Below are 15,706 nucleotides of genomic sequence, written 5' to 3'. Positions count from 1 at the left end.
TGGCCACTTTAGTGGGCAATTTAGTTTGCAGTGTTCTGGTAGAGTTGAAGATGTGCCTACTCTATGATCCAGTACTTTTGTTTCTAGTTAAATCCCAGAGAAACTCTTAATACATGTTTATAAGAGACTTGTAACATTGAGTATTAACAGTGAAGCTGTAGAAACAACCAAATGTCTGTGAAGAGAATGAATAGGTAAATTTTGGTATGTTCACACAATACTAACAGTATTGAGAGTGAGTGAATTAGAGCTACAAACTCAACATGAATAACTTACAATGTTGAGTGACTAACTCAAATTATAAAAGAATATGCACAATATATTTATTTAATATTTTAAAACATGTAGAACAATACCTGTGCAGAGAAATGCATAGTTTTATAGGTATATATATTAGTAAAACTGTAATGCAATGAAAAACACCAAAATCAGGAAGTGGTTACCTCTAAGGAGGGAAATATATAATGGGCTCAGCAATTTTTCTACTGTGTCTGTAATATTTTATTTTTTAATAAAGGAAGATCTTAAGCAAATAAGAATGTTATATTTGGACAGTGGTTACGTGGGTGTTTGTTTTATTATTATCTGGATTCTCTTGTAATGTTTAAATATATTATGATCAAAAGCTTAAAAAAAAGAGAAAAAGGGGGCCAGAGAAATGAGTGGTAGTTGGGGGGAAATCAGTCCGCTTATTTTATATATTTGCATGTTAATAGTAATGATCTAGTCAAAAGGGACCAAGTTAGTGTAGGAAGACTGGGATAGTTACAAAAGAGCAGCGTCCTTGAGAAGAAAAACAATGGTACCCAGTGCAGAAGTAATTTGTTGGCTTTTGATAGGAGTAACGACCATTTGTTGACACAGGAGAGAAAGCAGAATAAGTGGTAGAAAGGGGAAGGAGTTCTTTTCTGAATTTAGGGTGACTAATGTCCAAGTTTGCCTGAGACTAAGAGGTTTCCCAAGATGCAGAACTTGTATTGCTAAAACTGGGAAAGTCCTGGGTAAACCAGGATGGTTGGCCATCTTCTGATTTTCTTTGACAAATTGAAAAGCATGATCATCTGGGAGTGAGAGGGGGATGAGAGTTCAAGATAAAATGGAAAGCTCTATGAAGTGATTGTCTTAAGGCTGAGAGAGCAAATTCTCTAAGTTAATGTAATATGTTTTCTGAGCTTTCCTAAGGGTCTGCTGAAGTTTATGGGCATAATTTCAAAGTTCATTTGGTTGTATTTCTTTGTTATCTCATTCAGCTATATAAGTGAAGGTACTGTGTCAAGTGGAAAGATGGTTTTAACTATGACTTTACTGTGATAGAGGAAGAGAGGTACAAGACTGAGGGCAAAGGCAAGGAAATGATTGTAGTGATGGATCATCAAGTCTCAGGCTGGGTTAAGAGGTGAAGAAGAAGAAAGGAGAGGAAGGATAGTGGGAAAAGTAACTCCATATCTGTTGGGAACGAACAGATTTCTAGAAGTGAACTGGAAAGATAGGATGTGAGGAGAGTGGGATGTTTGAAATTGAGATTTTTTAATAAAAACATTTTTTTTTTAAATTTTTGAGAGAGAGACATACACAGAGTATGAGCGGGGGAGGGGCAGAGAGAGAGAGAGAGAGAGAGAGAGGGAGGGAGGAAGTGAGACACAGAAGCTGAAGCAGGCTCCAGGCTCTGAGTTGTCAGCACAGAGCCCCATGCGGGGCTTGAACTCATGAACCACGAGATCATGACCTGAGCCAAAGTTGGACGCTTAACCAACTGAACCACCCAGGCACCCTGAAATTGAGATTTTAAAAAAATTTACTTTATTTTGTTTTTTACTTAAAATTTTTTTTAAATGCTTATTTTTGAGAGAGAGAGAGAGAGAGAGAGAGAGAGAGAGCATGAGTACAGATGGGGGAGGGGCAGAGAGATAGGGAGAGAGAGAGAGTCCCATGCAGGCTTCTCACTGACAGTGCAGAGCCTGCCATGGGGCTTGAACTTATAAACCATGAGATCATGACCTGAGCTGAAATCAAGAGTTGGATGCTCAATCAACTGAGTCACCCAGGCAACTGAAATTGAGATTTTTGACATGGCATAGTCATTGGTTATTAATGTGGTCAGCGGAGTAGGGGCTGGAATGGATAGGAGGGAAAGGCATTAGGTGTGGGAGTGATCACTCCATGGATGTGATTTTAGTGACTAAAGCAAGTTTTGGCATTCTGAAAACAATCACTTGGGTATTTTCTTTTCATTTGCCAACAGTCTTTTGTTTCTTGTTTTATTTTGTTTAAACGGTGCCTCAAATTGTAGATTGAATAGTTCTGGAATGAAGATGGATATAAATAAGTAAATGGATAAAAGCAAATATTGTTTAATCAGTACATGATCTTATCTATGGCTTGCTTAGTAGTTGGTTAACTTTCAAACATTATCATCCAAGCTAATGATCCCACTGCCCATTAAGCTATTTTAGTCCTAAATAGGTTCAGTGAGGGCTTTGTGTCACATATAGTTATATATAGTACATTTCTCTGCTGACTCCAGTTTCCCTCTTTCTCTTTTTATAGGACCGCAGCTGAACGCACAGCTAGAAGGTTGGCTCTCACAAGTACAGTCTACAAAAAGACCTGCTAGAGCCATTATTGCACCGTAAGTTTTAAGGTTCTTTACCTTAAAGACATCTTTACGTGTTTCATGTTAATTATTAATATAGAATGAGTAACTACAAATTGAACTAAATTTTTAAAAAATTAAAAAATAAATGCTATGTTGAGCTGAAGAAATTATATTTAGTCATTTTCATGATTCCTTTGGCTTCCACTTTAACTCAAGGATAAAGGAATTAGCTATTTTCTCAGGTGCAGTAATTTTAAAGTTTATTTTTGGTAATAAAACTGACTTAAAGCTGAGGGTTATTTGCAGTACATAAACTTGGTGATTTCAGATTGATGTAAATGAGTAATCTCGGTTTTAAATATTAAAAAGATCTACTTTAATTCAGCCAACTTTTTCCTTATATTAAAAAAGGTGCGTTCAACAGAATATCATGCAGTATGGAGTAGCAAACAAACCTGCGGGAGGGTTTTTTTTTTTTATTGAAGAAAATCTGTGACTATTTTGTCTTTGAATCTCAGAAGGCTTTTTAGAACTACAAGCTAACAAATAAACAGTTAACAGAGTGTCTGTATGTGATAGGAATTCAGTTCATTTTGATTTGGTTTCCAGTGTAACTTTCAAAACACATTTTTTTAAGCACATGTTAACTGTTTCCTGAGAAGAGTAAAGGTTAGTGTTTGTCCCATTTCTTTCACAGCAGTGTCTTTTCTATAACTTCTGTTGCATTAGGTTTGGTGCCCCGATAAATAAAAAATAGTGAAAATAATAATATAGCATCTACTTATTAAACAATATGAGAAATCAGTAAATACACATAAAGAGTCTACATTAATGTCTGGCACATGTAATAAGTATTCCATAAATACTAGGTATTTAATGTGCCAAACATTTCGTTAAATGCTCCATTTGTATGATCTAACTTGATCTCATTTAATAGATATAGGAGGCTGACTGTACCACTTACAAGGAATGTGACATACAAGTTACTAAATCTCTTGTGCCTTTGTCTCATTGGTAAAATTGAAATATTAATAGTACCTCCATAGGGTTTTTGATGATTAAATCAGTTAATCTTTATAAACTTTTAGCATAACTTAAACTAATAACTTAAACAAATATGTACCTGGCTAAATGCCAGGTGTTCTTAGTGCTGCTTTTTGTTTCGTTAAGATTTTTGGAGGGGTTTTATCTTAATCTTTTGTTTGGGGCATATTCCTCTGTTTCCTTAGTTTGCTTGACTCTCTGTTTGTTTCTATGTATGAGGTGCAGTACCCCTCTCTCCCAGTCTTGAAAGAGTGGCCTTGTGTAAGAGATGAACCTTATCTTTCAACCTTACCCTAGCTCTTGGCTGTCTCTGAAACTTTTGTGAATGTCTAAGCAGCCTGATTTATTCTTGATAAGTCCCAGTTGTTGAGAGTGTGCCACGACTTGTCAGTGTTCTGAAAGATCTCACTCAGCCCTTAGTTTCAGTCTGATTAGAAGCCAGACCCTCAGGCAGCAGCTTTTAAAGTATGCATACATAGTCCTGGAGACTGTAAACCCTGTTGGCCTCCAGACCAGGCGACCTAAAGGTGTTCTCTGGGTGACAGTGGCAAAAATCAGGGCTTCAGATGAGTGTACACGCTCCTTTCTGGGAGGTACTGGGGAACTGTAGTGAGGCTTAAGGAGAGTGTGAAGATGGTGTCCGCTGGCCTACTTTCCTTGAAAGCACCTCCGTAGCCTCTGGTTGTGTGGCCAACGTGAATGCTGCCCCTCAGGCTGAAGCTCTGGGACAAGTAAATAGGCTTGTTTCACAGAAAGACTAGGATATGTTTCAGACTGTTGTCTGCGTGGTGCCCTGGAGGTAGCCTGTCCAGAACTGTCTTTCCAATTGTTATAGCCCAACGGACCCAGAAACACAAGCCGCCTTGGCCACAAGGACCAGGTGATCGATCAAGGAGTATCCCCTGTGTAGACTGCGTGTGCCTGCCGGCTTTAGCAAGGCCACGGGAGAGTGCATGGCTGATGTGTACACATCAGCTTTTTACAGGGCCATAGGAAAGCACGATGCTGGGTCACCCTGCTGGTGCTATCAAGGCAGAGAGAGAGCACAAAAATGGCCTTGTGCCTCTGTTCTTGGAGAGAGTTCCAACAGACTCCTGCCCCTCTGGTAGATGCTTTAAGATTAGCCAGTGAATCTTCTTCACTACAGTTTAGGCACTTTGCAAACTGCTGTTTCTGTGCCAATTTCCAGAGCTACTGAGTCTGCATGTGAGCCCGTAAGAGAAGTATCTCAGTTTCTACAGCCCTTCAGGGTCTCCTGGATATGAGCCCTGTTGTTTTTCAAAGCCCGATGTTTTTGGGATTTGTCTCACTGTTACACTTCCCAAGGATTGGGGTACCTAATGTGGGGCACAAACCCTTCAGTTCTCAGGGAGAAACTCTGGATTTGTGAGAGTCCTCCTGATTGTGGGTCCCCATGCTAGGGGTCGGGTTTTCATGAGATTGTCCTATCTCTCCTCCCCATCTTAATGTGGCCCTTTTACCATTTGTTGTGAAGGAACTATTCAGTTAGTTTTCAGATCTTTTTCAGAGGGAATTGTTCCATATGTAGCTGAAGATTTGGTGTGTCCGTGGGAAGTGAGTTCAGGATCTTCCTGTGCTGCCATTTTCGACTATCCCCCTAGAGTTGCATTATGAATAAACTCACATTACTACTTTCATGGGAAAGTACTTGGAAAAAGCAGACAATAAATAATCACATGCATACATCAGAGATATATGAGTACTTGGGAAAAGCAGACAATAAATAATCACATGCATACATCAGAGATATTGTGGGTTTGGTTCCAGACCACTGCAATTAAACGAATATTGCAATAAAATGAGACCAATGAATTTATTTGTTTCCCGGTGCATATAAAAGTTATGTTTACACTGTATTCTTTTGAGTGTACAATAGCATTATATCTAAGAAAACAGTGTACATACCTTAATTAGAAAACATTCTAGGGGCGCCTGGGTGGCTCAGTCAGTTAAGCATCCGACTCTTGATTTTGGCTCAGGTCATGATCTCATGGTTTCTGAGTTTGAGCTCCACATTGGGCTCTATGCTCGCAGTGCGGAGCCTGCTTGGGATTCTGCCTTTCTCTCTCTCTGCCCTCCCTCCCTGCCCCCCCCCGCCCCACCTCTCTCTCAAAATAAATAAATAAACTTTAAAAAAAAAAAAGAAAAAAATACTACTGAAAAATGTTTACCATTCAGTGAGTTATAATCACTGATCACAGATAACCATGTAATAACAATAAAAAAGCTTGGATTGCAAGAATTACCAAAATGTGACACAGAGTCATGAAGTGAGCAAATGTTGCAAAAATGGTGCCGATCAACTTGCTTGATGCAGGGTTGCCACAGACTTTATAGTTTGCTTAAAAAAAAAACGAACAAAAAACAGTATCTGTGAAGCTCAATACAGCAAAGCACAATAAAATGCCTGTATATTCTGTATCAGATGCTAACGGGTGCTAAGAATAATAAAGCCGATCAGAGGATCAAGAGTGTGACAATATGAGTATGGAGGTGCTAGTTTATATAGAATAGTAAGAAAAGGTCTCCCCAATAAGGTAACTAACACTTGAGCCTAAATAATGCGAGAGAGAAGTTATACAGATATCCAGGGAAAGGGTTTTCCGGTTGAGGAACAGTGAGTACAAAGGCTCTGGAGCAGGATATGCTTAGTATATTTTGAGGAAAAGCACGGAGGAAGGTGTAGTTGGAGTGGCATGTACAAGGGGAACAGTAGTGGATGAGACAGGCACCAGGGGCTACATTGTAAGGAGGCTTTGTAGGCTGTTATGAAAACTTTATGTTTTATTCTAAGTGATATGGCAAGTCGTGAAAAATTTTGAGAAATGACATGACCTGACTTAGATTTGAAAAGGATTACTCTTGCTATTGTATGGATGTTTAGTTTTGTGGAAACAGGGAGTCCAGTTTCGGAGGCTTATTATAATAGCACAAGAAAGAGATGACATAGTGGCTTTGACAGGGGGCTAGTGGTGGATGTGGCGAGAAGCAGTGTCTTCCAGATATATTTCGAAGGTAGGACCAGCAGAGTAGAAGAAGAGTCAAGGATGACTCTTAAGTTTTGGCCTGTGAAACTGCAAACATGGAATTGATTTTATACTGTAAGGGACAAACAGAGGTAGAGGTGGGAAGTAGATTTTAAAGTGTTTTGTAGATGGCACAAAAACAGACACATAGATCAATGGAATAAAATAGAAACCCCAGAACTAGACCCACAAAAGTATGACCAACTAATCTTTGACAAAGCAGGAAAGAGTATCCAATGGAAAAAAGACAGTCTCTTTAACAAATGGTGCTGGGAGAGCTGGACAGCAACATGCAGAAGAATGAAACTAGACCACTTTCTTACACCATTCACAAAAATAAACTCAAAATGGATAAAGGACCTGAATGTGAGACAGGAAACCATCAAAACACTAGAGGAGAAAGCAGGAAAAGACCTCTCTGACCTCAGCTGCAGCAATTTCTTACTCGACACATTCCCAAAGGCAAGGGAATTAAAAGCAAAAATGAACTATTGGGACCTCATGAAGATAAAAAGCTTCTGCACTGCAAAGGAAACAGTCAACAAAATTAAAAGGCAACCAATGGAATGGGAAAAGATATTTGCAAATGACATATCAGACAAAGGGCTAGTATCCAAAATCTATAAAGAGCTCACCAAACTCCACACCCAAAAAACAAATAATCCAGTGAAGAAATGGGCAGAAAACATGAATAGACACTTCTCTAAAGAAGACATCCGGATGGCCAACAGGCACATGAAAAGGTGTTCAACGTCGCTCCTTATCAGGGAAATACAAATCAAAACCACACTCAGATATCACCTCACGCCAGTCAGAGTGGCTAACATGAACAAATCAGGAGACTATAGATGCTGGAGAGGATGTGAAGAAACGGGAACCCTCTTGCACTGTTGGTGGGCATGCAAACTGGTACAGCCACTCTGGAAAACAGTGTGGAGGTTCCTCAAAAAATTAAAAATAGACCTACCCTATGACCCAGCAGTAGCACTGCTAGGAATTTACCCAAGGGATACAGGAGTACTGATGCATAGGGGCACTTGTACCCCAATGTTTATAGCAGCACTCTCAACAATAGCCAAATTGTAGAAAAAGCCTAAATGTCCCATCAGCTGATGAATGGATAAAGAAATTGTGGTTTACATACACAATGGAGTACTACATGGCAATGAGAAAGAACCAAATATGGCCCTTTGTAGCAACGTGGACGGAAATGGAGAGTGTGATGCTAAGTGAAATAAGCCATACAGAGAAAGACAGATGCCATATGTATGTTTTCACTCTTATGTGGATCCTGAGAAACTTAACAGAAGTCCATGGGGGGGGGGGGGGGAAGGAAAAAAAAAAAAAAAAAGGTTAGAGAGGGAGAGAGCCAAAGCATAAGAGACTCTTAAAAACTGAGAACAAACTGAGGGTTGATGGGAGGTGGGAGGGAGGGGAGGGGAGGTGATGGTCATTGAAGAGGGCATCTTTTGGGATGAGCACTGGGTGTTGTATGGAAACCAATTTGACAATAAATTTCATATATTAAAAAAAAATAAAGTGTTTTGTAGAATCTAGGATTGTATTTTGACCATGTTAATGTTTTGAGACACCTGTTAGGTGTCTGTAAGTGGAGATCTCAAATGGGCAGCTAGATATATGAATCTGGAGTACAGAGAAGAAGGGCCAAGGCTGTGTTGATACATATATCACACTTAAAGTCTAAACAGCCTGTGGTTGTGTAGCAAGTAAAATACAGAGAAGAGGTTCAAAGACTTAAGCCCTTAGGCAAACTAATTTCATTTAGAGATCTGGATGAAGGTGAGCATTTGCAAAGGAGATACTGAAGGAAGACCAGTGGGGAAGGAGGAAAACCAGGGGCGAGTGGTGTCTGTAGGAGGCAAAAAAGGATGAAAAATGTGTCTGGGAGGAGAAAATGATCAGCAGTGTCAAATTCTGTGCCAATAGGTCAAATAAGATGAGGGCTAAGAATTGATAATTGGATTTGGCAATATGGAGATCACTGGTGGCCTTGATACATACGATTTCTGTGGAGTGGTAGGGATGAAAGCACGATCGCACTGGGTTCAAGAAAGAATTGGAGAGGGAAATGAGTGAGGATAGTTTTTTTTGCTTTTTTTTTTTTAACAGGCTTTTCTATAAATCAAGGAAATGAGGGAATGGGAGTATGTTGTCAGGTGAGAATTTTTATTTAAGATGGGAGATACTAAAGTGTTTATGATACAGATGAAATGATCCAGTAGAGAAAGAAAAATTGATGCAGGGATGAGGGGGGGGAAGTTTGCATAATTCTCGATTGGGTAAGAATGGATTAATAATCATGTCTTTATAGTAACTCAAGACATAGGTTCTATTGTCATTCTAATTACTTTGCTGGTATTTAAGTATTTTATGCTACCTTCCTAGTTAAAACTTGTTCTAAATGTGGGAGCTGTGCTAAATGAACATACAATTAAGTTGAGGCTAGTTATTCATGAAAGTGTAGCTAGACTTGTTTCCTTTTTATTATTAGCTTTAAGTTGAAATTGGCAATAGACTGGGAAATGAAATTTTTGAGTCTAAGTTACAAATATATTGATTTGGAAAAGATTCCCAGGTTACCTTAGGTTTTAAAATGGATATTTGAAAATAGTTTTGGCTTTGGTGTGGATGTTTCTGTTATATAGCGACTTTGTAGTTATTTTTATGCATATATAATGCAATTTCCATTTTGTTAATATGAAAACTTTAAATATATTCAAGTTTATCTTATTATATGGCTTCCAGAAGTAATGATTTTCCTTTCCAGAAGTGTCTTTTTTTAAGTTTATTTGTTCATTTTTGAGAGAGAGAGAGAGAGAGATAAAGAGTGCAAGTGGGAGAGGGGCAAAGAGAAGGAGAGAGAGAATCCCAAGCAGACTCCTCATGGCCAGTGCAGAGCCCAGTGTGAGACTCGATCTCATGAACCGTGAGATCATGACCTGAGCTGAAATCAAGAGTTGGATGCTTAACTAACTGCATCACCCAGGCACCCAAAGTAGTTTTTTTTTTTTTTTTTTTTTGAGGTAGAAAAGCAGCAACAAATATTTTGTTGTTTATGTAGAGACACAAAATCATCTTTGTTAAGAACATGCTTATCTAGTAATTAGAAAACTTAAAATTTTTAGATCTCTACTTTTAAGTCTATTAAAAAAAATTCTTTTTTTTCCTTAAGGTTTATTTTTAAGTATTCTCTACACCCAAAATGGGGCTAGAACTTACAACCCTGAGATTAAGAGTTGCATGCTCTACCGACTGAGCCAGCCAGGTGTCCCTAAAAAAAGTTATTTAACTTTTATAAAATTTAGCTCTCTGGGGCCAGCTTTTCTTAGATTTTGTCTTCATAGGCATAAATTCTGTAAGGGGAGCCTTAAAAACAAACAAAACCCAACTCAGAACCTGAGTTTTAACAGATTACTTTTAACAGATTGCTCATTTGTATATTGATGTAGATTAAATAGAATGATGTTGTTAAAGAATAAATATCGACCCATAAACCAACTGTTGATCAATCTTAGTGATTTTAATCTATATGACATATAGGCAGGCACAGTTGGAAGATTCAGAAGAATTTAATTTGATTTAAAAATATCCTTTGATTGAATTTAGGATCGCCTTACTTATCTTGAGGTGCAGGAAACAGTGTGTTGCTCAAAGATATATACTGAAATGATCTCATGGACTAGGAGTTCCAAAAGCCTTCCTACCATGACTGCAAGACACCTTGATGCCAAAATTGTTGTTTATCTTGCAGTACGCAGGAATATCTCAGGAACCCTTAGAATGGAGCTGTACAGTTATGCATCACTTAAGAAACCTCATATTGGAGGAGCACTTGGGTGGCTCAGTCGGTTAAGCTTCCAACTTCAGCTCAGGTCATGATCTTGCGGTTTTGTGCGTTCGAGCCCCGCATCGGGCTCTGTGCAGACAGGTCGGAGCCTGGAGCCTGCTTCGGATTCTGTTTCTCCTTCTCTCTCTGCCCCTCCCCCATATGTGCTCTGTCTCTATCAAAAATAAATAAAAATGTAAAAAAAAAAATAAACCTCATGTTGGATAGAAAAGTATAGTCAGATAATTGGAGAGGTTACTGACACAAGTAAGGGGGCTTACTTACACGATTAAGCAGATACTGTGGATATTGAAGCACTCTTCATGTATTTAAACTAGAGTTTGATTTGTGACTAGTTAACCTAGTAGGAGTAGTATGGAGTAAAGGATACTTTCACTTTTCATGGTGCCCCCTTTTTTATTGTTTGACTTTTTTACACTGTGTGCATGTATTACTTTTAACACAAAAGTGAGTTTAGTAATTTTAAAAAGCTGAGGAACATTTATATAGAAGACCAGTTTACATACTGTGAGGCATACCTGTTGAGCTCCACCAGTGTATCATGAGACAATGAATCTTCATAAATCATGTAGTTCTGTTTAAGTTACTGGAGATGTATAAATTGTTTATTTCTAGTCCTTGTTTATTTTAAGTGGTAGGTTATTTATGGCAGTATCTCAGGTCCTGTATAGCGGTCAGACAATCTAGATGTGGAACATTGTGGTCAGTTTGTTCTTATTTGACTTGGATAATTTTAATACCTTTTATTAGTTCATAGTATTGTTTACTTAATACTTGTAAGATTCCATTTTTAAAAATAAAATATTCTGAATAATGACTTTTGAACCTGGATGTTTTTTGAGATATAATCATTTAAATAAAAAAAAAATTTTTTTTTGATGTTTATTTCTTTTTGAGAGAGAGAAAGAGCACATTCATGCACAAGTGGGAGAGGGCCAGAGAGAGAGAGAGAGAGAGAGAGAGAGAGAGAGGGAGAGAGAGAGAGAGGGAGAGAGAGAGAGAGAGAATCCCAAACAGGACTCAAACTCATGATCTGTGAGATCATGACCTGAGCTGAAATCCACTTAATTGATCTAGCCGCCCAGGTGCCCCTCATCTAATTTTTTTTTATGAAGCAGGAATCTTGGGGACCTTTGAGCAATGCCTATGAGAATAAAAGAATAAAAGACGAGGTGCAGCGAAGTAAAATGCAGAGTAGCAATGTGAGGCCGCTGCTTCTGGGAACTGTTTAGAACCAGTTGTTCATGTTAATCCCATATGCTCCCAAGTGTTTTTAAATTTAGTTTCTGGCTTTCTAGATCATAGCTTTAGTAGATCTTATTGACTTTTCTTATTGCTGCAGGAGATTATTTTATCTGGTCCAATCTTCTCATTCCATCTAGTCCAATCTTTTTATTTTGTATTTTTGCTGCTATTAAATAGAACTAGGCTATGAGAACCTGATTTTGTTGAGTCCAAGTGTTTTTTTATTGTTCTCCATATCCTCTTTGATGAAAAGCCTCTCATAGAATATGTGGTAGGCTCTTGGCATTCACACTTTATGCTATTCACCTATAACTTTGAAGGTCTCAGAATGAATAAGTGAAAGTCCATGTCATATAGTAATTGGCAATTTTCCTCACATAGGAATTTTAATTATACCCACACTGCAAGGCTGGCTGTGTGCGAAACTGTGAATGACCATGGAGAGTACCCTTGCATCCTCATTTGTTGCAGCTCTGTGGGGGATACAGAAATTCTAGAAGGTTAGGAGGTGGACTGGTGTGTAGGAACAAGGACAGAAGCAGAAGTACCCTGTGTTATAAGAAGGATCAGTTTTTAGAGACATGTTTTTAGTCTAATGAGAAATGATAGGTGTTACAGTATAAATTTGTGTTTGTCTTCATGAGGTTACATTGGGAACCAGAGTGATCTGGAAAAGCGAACAGGGATGACTTTGCATTAAGGTTTTAAGAGCCTTGAAAGACTGATTGGAACATACTTTTATGATGTATATTCAAATATCTGTGGAGCTCACATTTTCTTTTTTTAAATTTTGAATGTTTATTAATTTTTGAGAGCACAAGCAGGGGAGGGGCAGAGAGGGAGGGAGACAGAGAATCCGAAGTGGGTTCCAGGCTCCAGGCTGCCAGTGCAGAGCCTGACACCGGGCTTGAACCCATGTGAGACCATGATCTGAGCCAAAGTCAGCCACTTAACCGACTCAGCCACCCAGGCACCCCTGTAGAGCTCACATTTTCATTGCTCTTCTATAGGCACAAATGAAAAGCACCTTAGCTGTTCTCTTAGTGAAGCCTCTTTTATTGTGAATGATCCCTTAATGAAACCTTGCTTCCACATGTATGTGTAATCATGGATTCTATTAGCAAGAGAAGGGTGTAGGAGTAGAGGATCATTAATGAGATTTGATGATTGTTACCATGGCTCTCTTACTTACCATGTGTCTGGGCCAGGATAAAGGAAAGTACTAGAAATTCTTTTCTTTGGCTATGATCTTGGTCCTTTTATGAAGTAGAGTTTCTCAGGATATGGGTTAAGGGGGATGGTACACTTAATGATTTTTTTTAAACACTCCGCAGTGTATTCTCTATTCAAGTTAATAAGATTCTTCCTCTCTTTTTACAACTGTTTTGTCTTCTAGCAGACTTTTAAGCCCTCAACTTGAAAATCTGAAATTATGAAGTCTGAGTTCTATAAAGCATACTTACGTCAGTTAATCATGTTTTCAAAACCACCCACCTTCCCTACAGTCTTATAGGATATATGGTATTCTTCCAGTTTTTAGGGTCGTTGATTTTCCTACACCATGAAAACATTCCCTTCTTCCTTAAAATATGTAAAGTTCTCTTACGGTGGTTAAGAATGGGTTCTGGAGCTCTACTGCCTACCTTTTAAGTCCTGATGTGGCCACTTACTATTTGTGTGACTTAGAGTAACTATCTTAACCTTTCTGCTTTAATTTCTTCATCTGTAAAAGAAAAATAGTAATTCCTACCTCATAGGGTTGGTGTGAGGATTCAGTGAATTGCTGTCTTGCCTTATGTGGATGAGTGACACATAGTAAGCTTTGAGTAAATGTTAGTTATTATCATTATCTTAGTTTCTCTCTTCCTTCTCCTCTTCCTCATTCCCCGATACCTCCTTGGTTACTAAGCTATGTCACTTTTTCTTTTTACAGTGTAGGTCATTCATATCTCATTTCCCACTGGCATTGAGACCTTTCTAGACCATGACATTACTACCACAGGCCAAATTTTTGAGAGAGAGTCATTTAACACTTCCTGTCTCTGATCTTATATTTTTCAGTTCTAGACTAGTAACAGTTTCGTATTGTCACTGCACTGCTCCAGAGTGTACAGCAGTTTTTCAGTAACTTGTTTTATCAAGCCCAGACTCCTTTGTCTGTCTGTGCCTTCAAACTACTTCTTGTTCCACTCAGGCCAGTCTCCTATTTTCTCACCTATGTCATACACTTGGGGCATTTGCGCATGTTCTTCCTTCAACTTTGATGCTCTTCCTTTGTGCCTTTACTTCTCTACTCTTACTATTATTTCTATCGTATCTGTACTTCAAGAATCCCACGTTTCTAAGACAACTTTCTGGCTTTTAAGAACTGTGGTTGAGTAGGAACAGGATTGATGAAACTGGGAGAGATTCACACTGGAAAGACAGACTGAGAAATTGGAGTATGGAATGAAGGTCAGGGCCTTTAAATTGAAGAATGGCAAATAGGAATTAAAGTCTGAAAAGCTGATCTAAGATGTATCAATTTAAAGAATAAGGGTTGGGACGTGGAGGGATAGGATATGAGTGACAACTGAGAGCAATGCAGTATTGAAAATTTGAGATATTATTCTGGTTTGAGACAGACCAGGACAGATGCTGGTGGATCAAATGGTTTTTAAGGTCCACCTGACTAGGGAAGATAACATATTTCTGAATTGACAAGGGGGAGCCAGTAATGTTAAGATCAGGAACAGCTGTCAGGAATCTGAAGTAGTTTGTACTGGGGTGTTTGGCACTGGAGGATTGGGGACCGAATTGGAAACAACTGAGCCCCTGGTTAGGCTAGAATATCAAGATCAGCAAAACTGAATGTGCTGAGCCGTAGAACAACTTATATTTCTTCTGGCTAAGATTAGAACCGGGTTGTGGAGAATATTGCTATACTAAAGCAACTTGATAGGCTCTCTTGCCAGAAGTATACGGATAGAGTGACTACCATTAACCCGACCAATAAAACCTTCAGTGATTTCAGTGTGCTTAGTGTAGGTACCATATTACTTAACTCCTGATTAAGCACACTACTATCCTATATTGCTGTGATTGACTTATGTGAATCTCTTTTTCTCTATTCATATCTTAAGCTAGATCAGATGATGACCCTGTTTAAAACAGCTCTATTGTGGTAGGTTAACCTGCAGCTGCATATCTTTAAAGTGTACAATTGGATACATTTGAAATATGTATACACCTATGAAACCATCACAGTGAGGATAATGAACATATTCATCATCCTCAAGTTTCCTTGTGCCCTTTTGTGATTCATCCCTTCTGTACCTCTCTGCCTCTCCTTTCCAGTCACATCCATTGACTTATTCTTTGTTGCTACAGGTTAGTTTTTATTTTTTAGTGTAATGATACAGTATGAACTCTTTGTTGAGTTCTCTATTTTTTTTTTTTTAATCATCTTTTTAAGTATAATTATTTCTGGGTGTATCAATAGTTCCTTTCTGTTGCTGGAGAGTTTTCCATTATATGACTATATCTCCATTTTTTTTGTGTTTTTGTTTTTGTTTTTAATGTTTATTTATTTTTGAGAGAGAGAGAATGAGAGCAGGGTAGGGGCAGAAAGAGAAGGAGACACAGAATCTGAAGCAGGCTCCAGGCTCTGAACTGTCAGCACAGAGCCCAACATGGGGCTCAGACTCAAAAACCGCGAGATCATGACCTGAGCCAAAGTTGGACGCTTAACCGACTGAGCCACCCAGGCACCTCTATACTTCCATTTGTTTATCCATTCATCTTTTGAGGAATTAGGTTTCCAGTTTTTTACTGTTGCAAATAAAGCTGGGATGAGCATTTGTGCACAAATCTTTGTGGTAATAATACTTTCATTTTTCTTAGGAGTGGAAAGCTGGGTCATATGGT

General features: G+C 38.5%; 1 protein-coding gene across 5 annotated transcripts in view; it reads left to right on the top strand.

The window, feature by feature from the left end:
• Positions 1-15,706, top strand: part of MEMO1 (mediator of cell motility 1) — a 128,641-nt gene that overhangs the window by 56,108 nt on the left and 56,827 nt on the right. For all 5 annotated transcript variants that reach the window (XR_013554779.1, XM_060645241.3, XM_060645220.3 and 2 more), the window contains one exon: positions 2,548-2,629. Coding sequence is in view for 3 of the 5 variants with exons in the window: in XM_060645241.3 (XP_060501224.1) it covers positions 2,548-2,629 (82 nt within the window). In the remaining 2 variants the exon portion in view is untranslated. Of the gene's footprint in view, positions 1-2,547; positions 2,630-15,706 lie in introns of those variants that run through there.

The sequence above is a fragment of the Panthera onca genome, chromosome A3 (assembly GCF_046562875.1).
Source record: "Panthera onca isolate mPanOnc1 chromosome A3, mPanOnc1 haplotype 2, whole genome shotgun sequence".
Lineage (NCBI taxonomy): Eukaryota > Metazoa > Chordata > Mammalia > Carnivora > Felidae > Panthera > Panthera onca.
The sequence above is the reverse complement of the archived record's forward strand: the minus strand, read 5'-3'. Positions and strand labels throughout refer to the sequence as shown.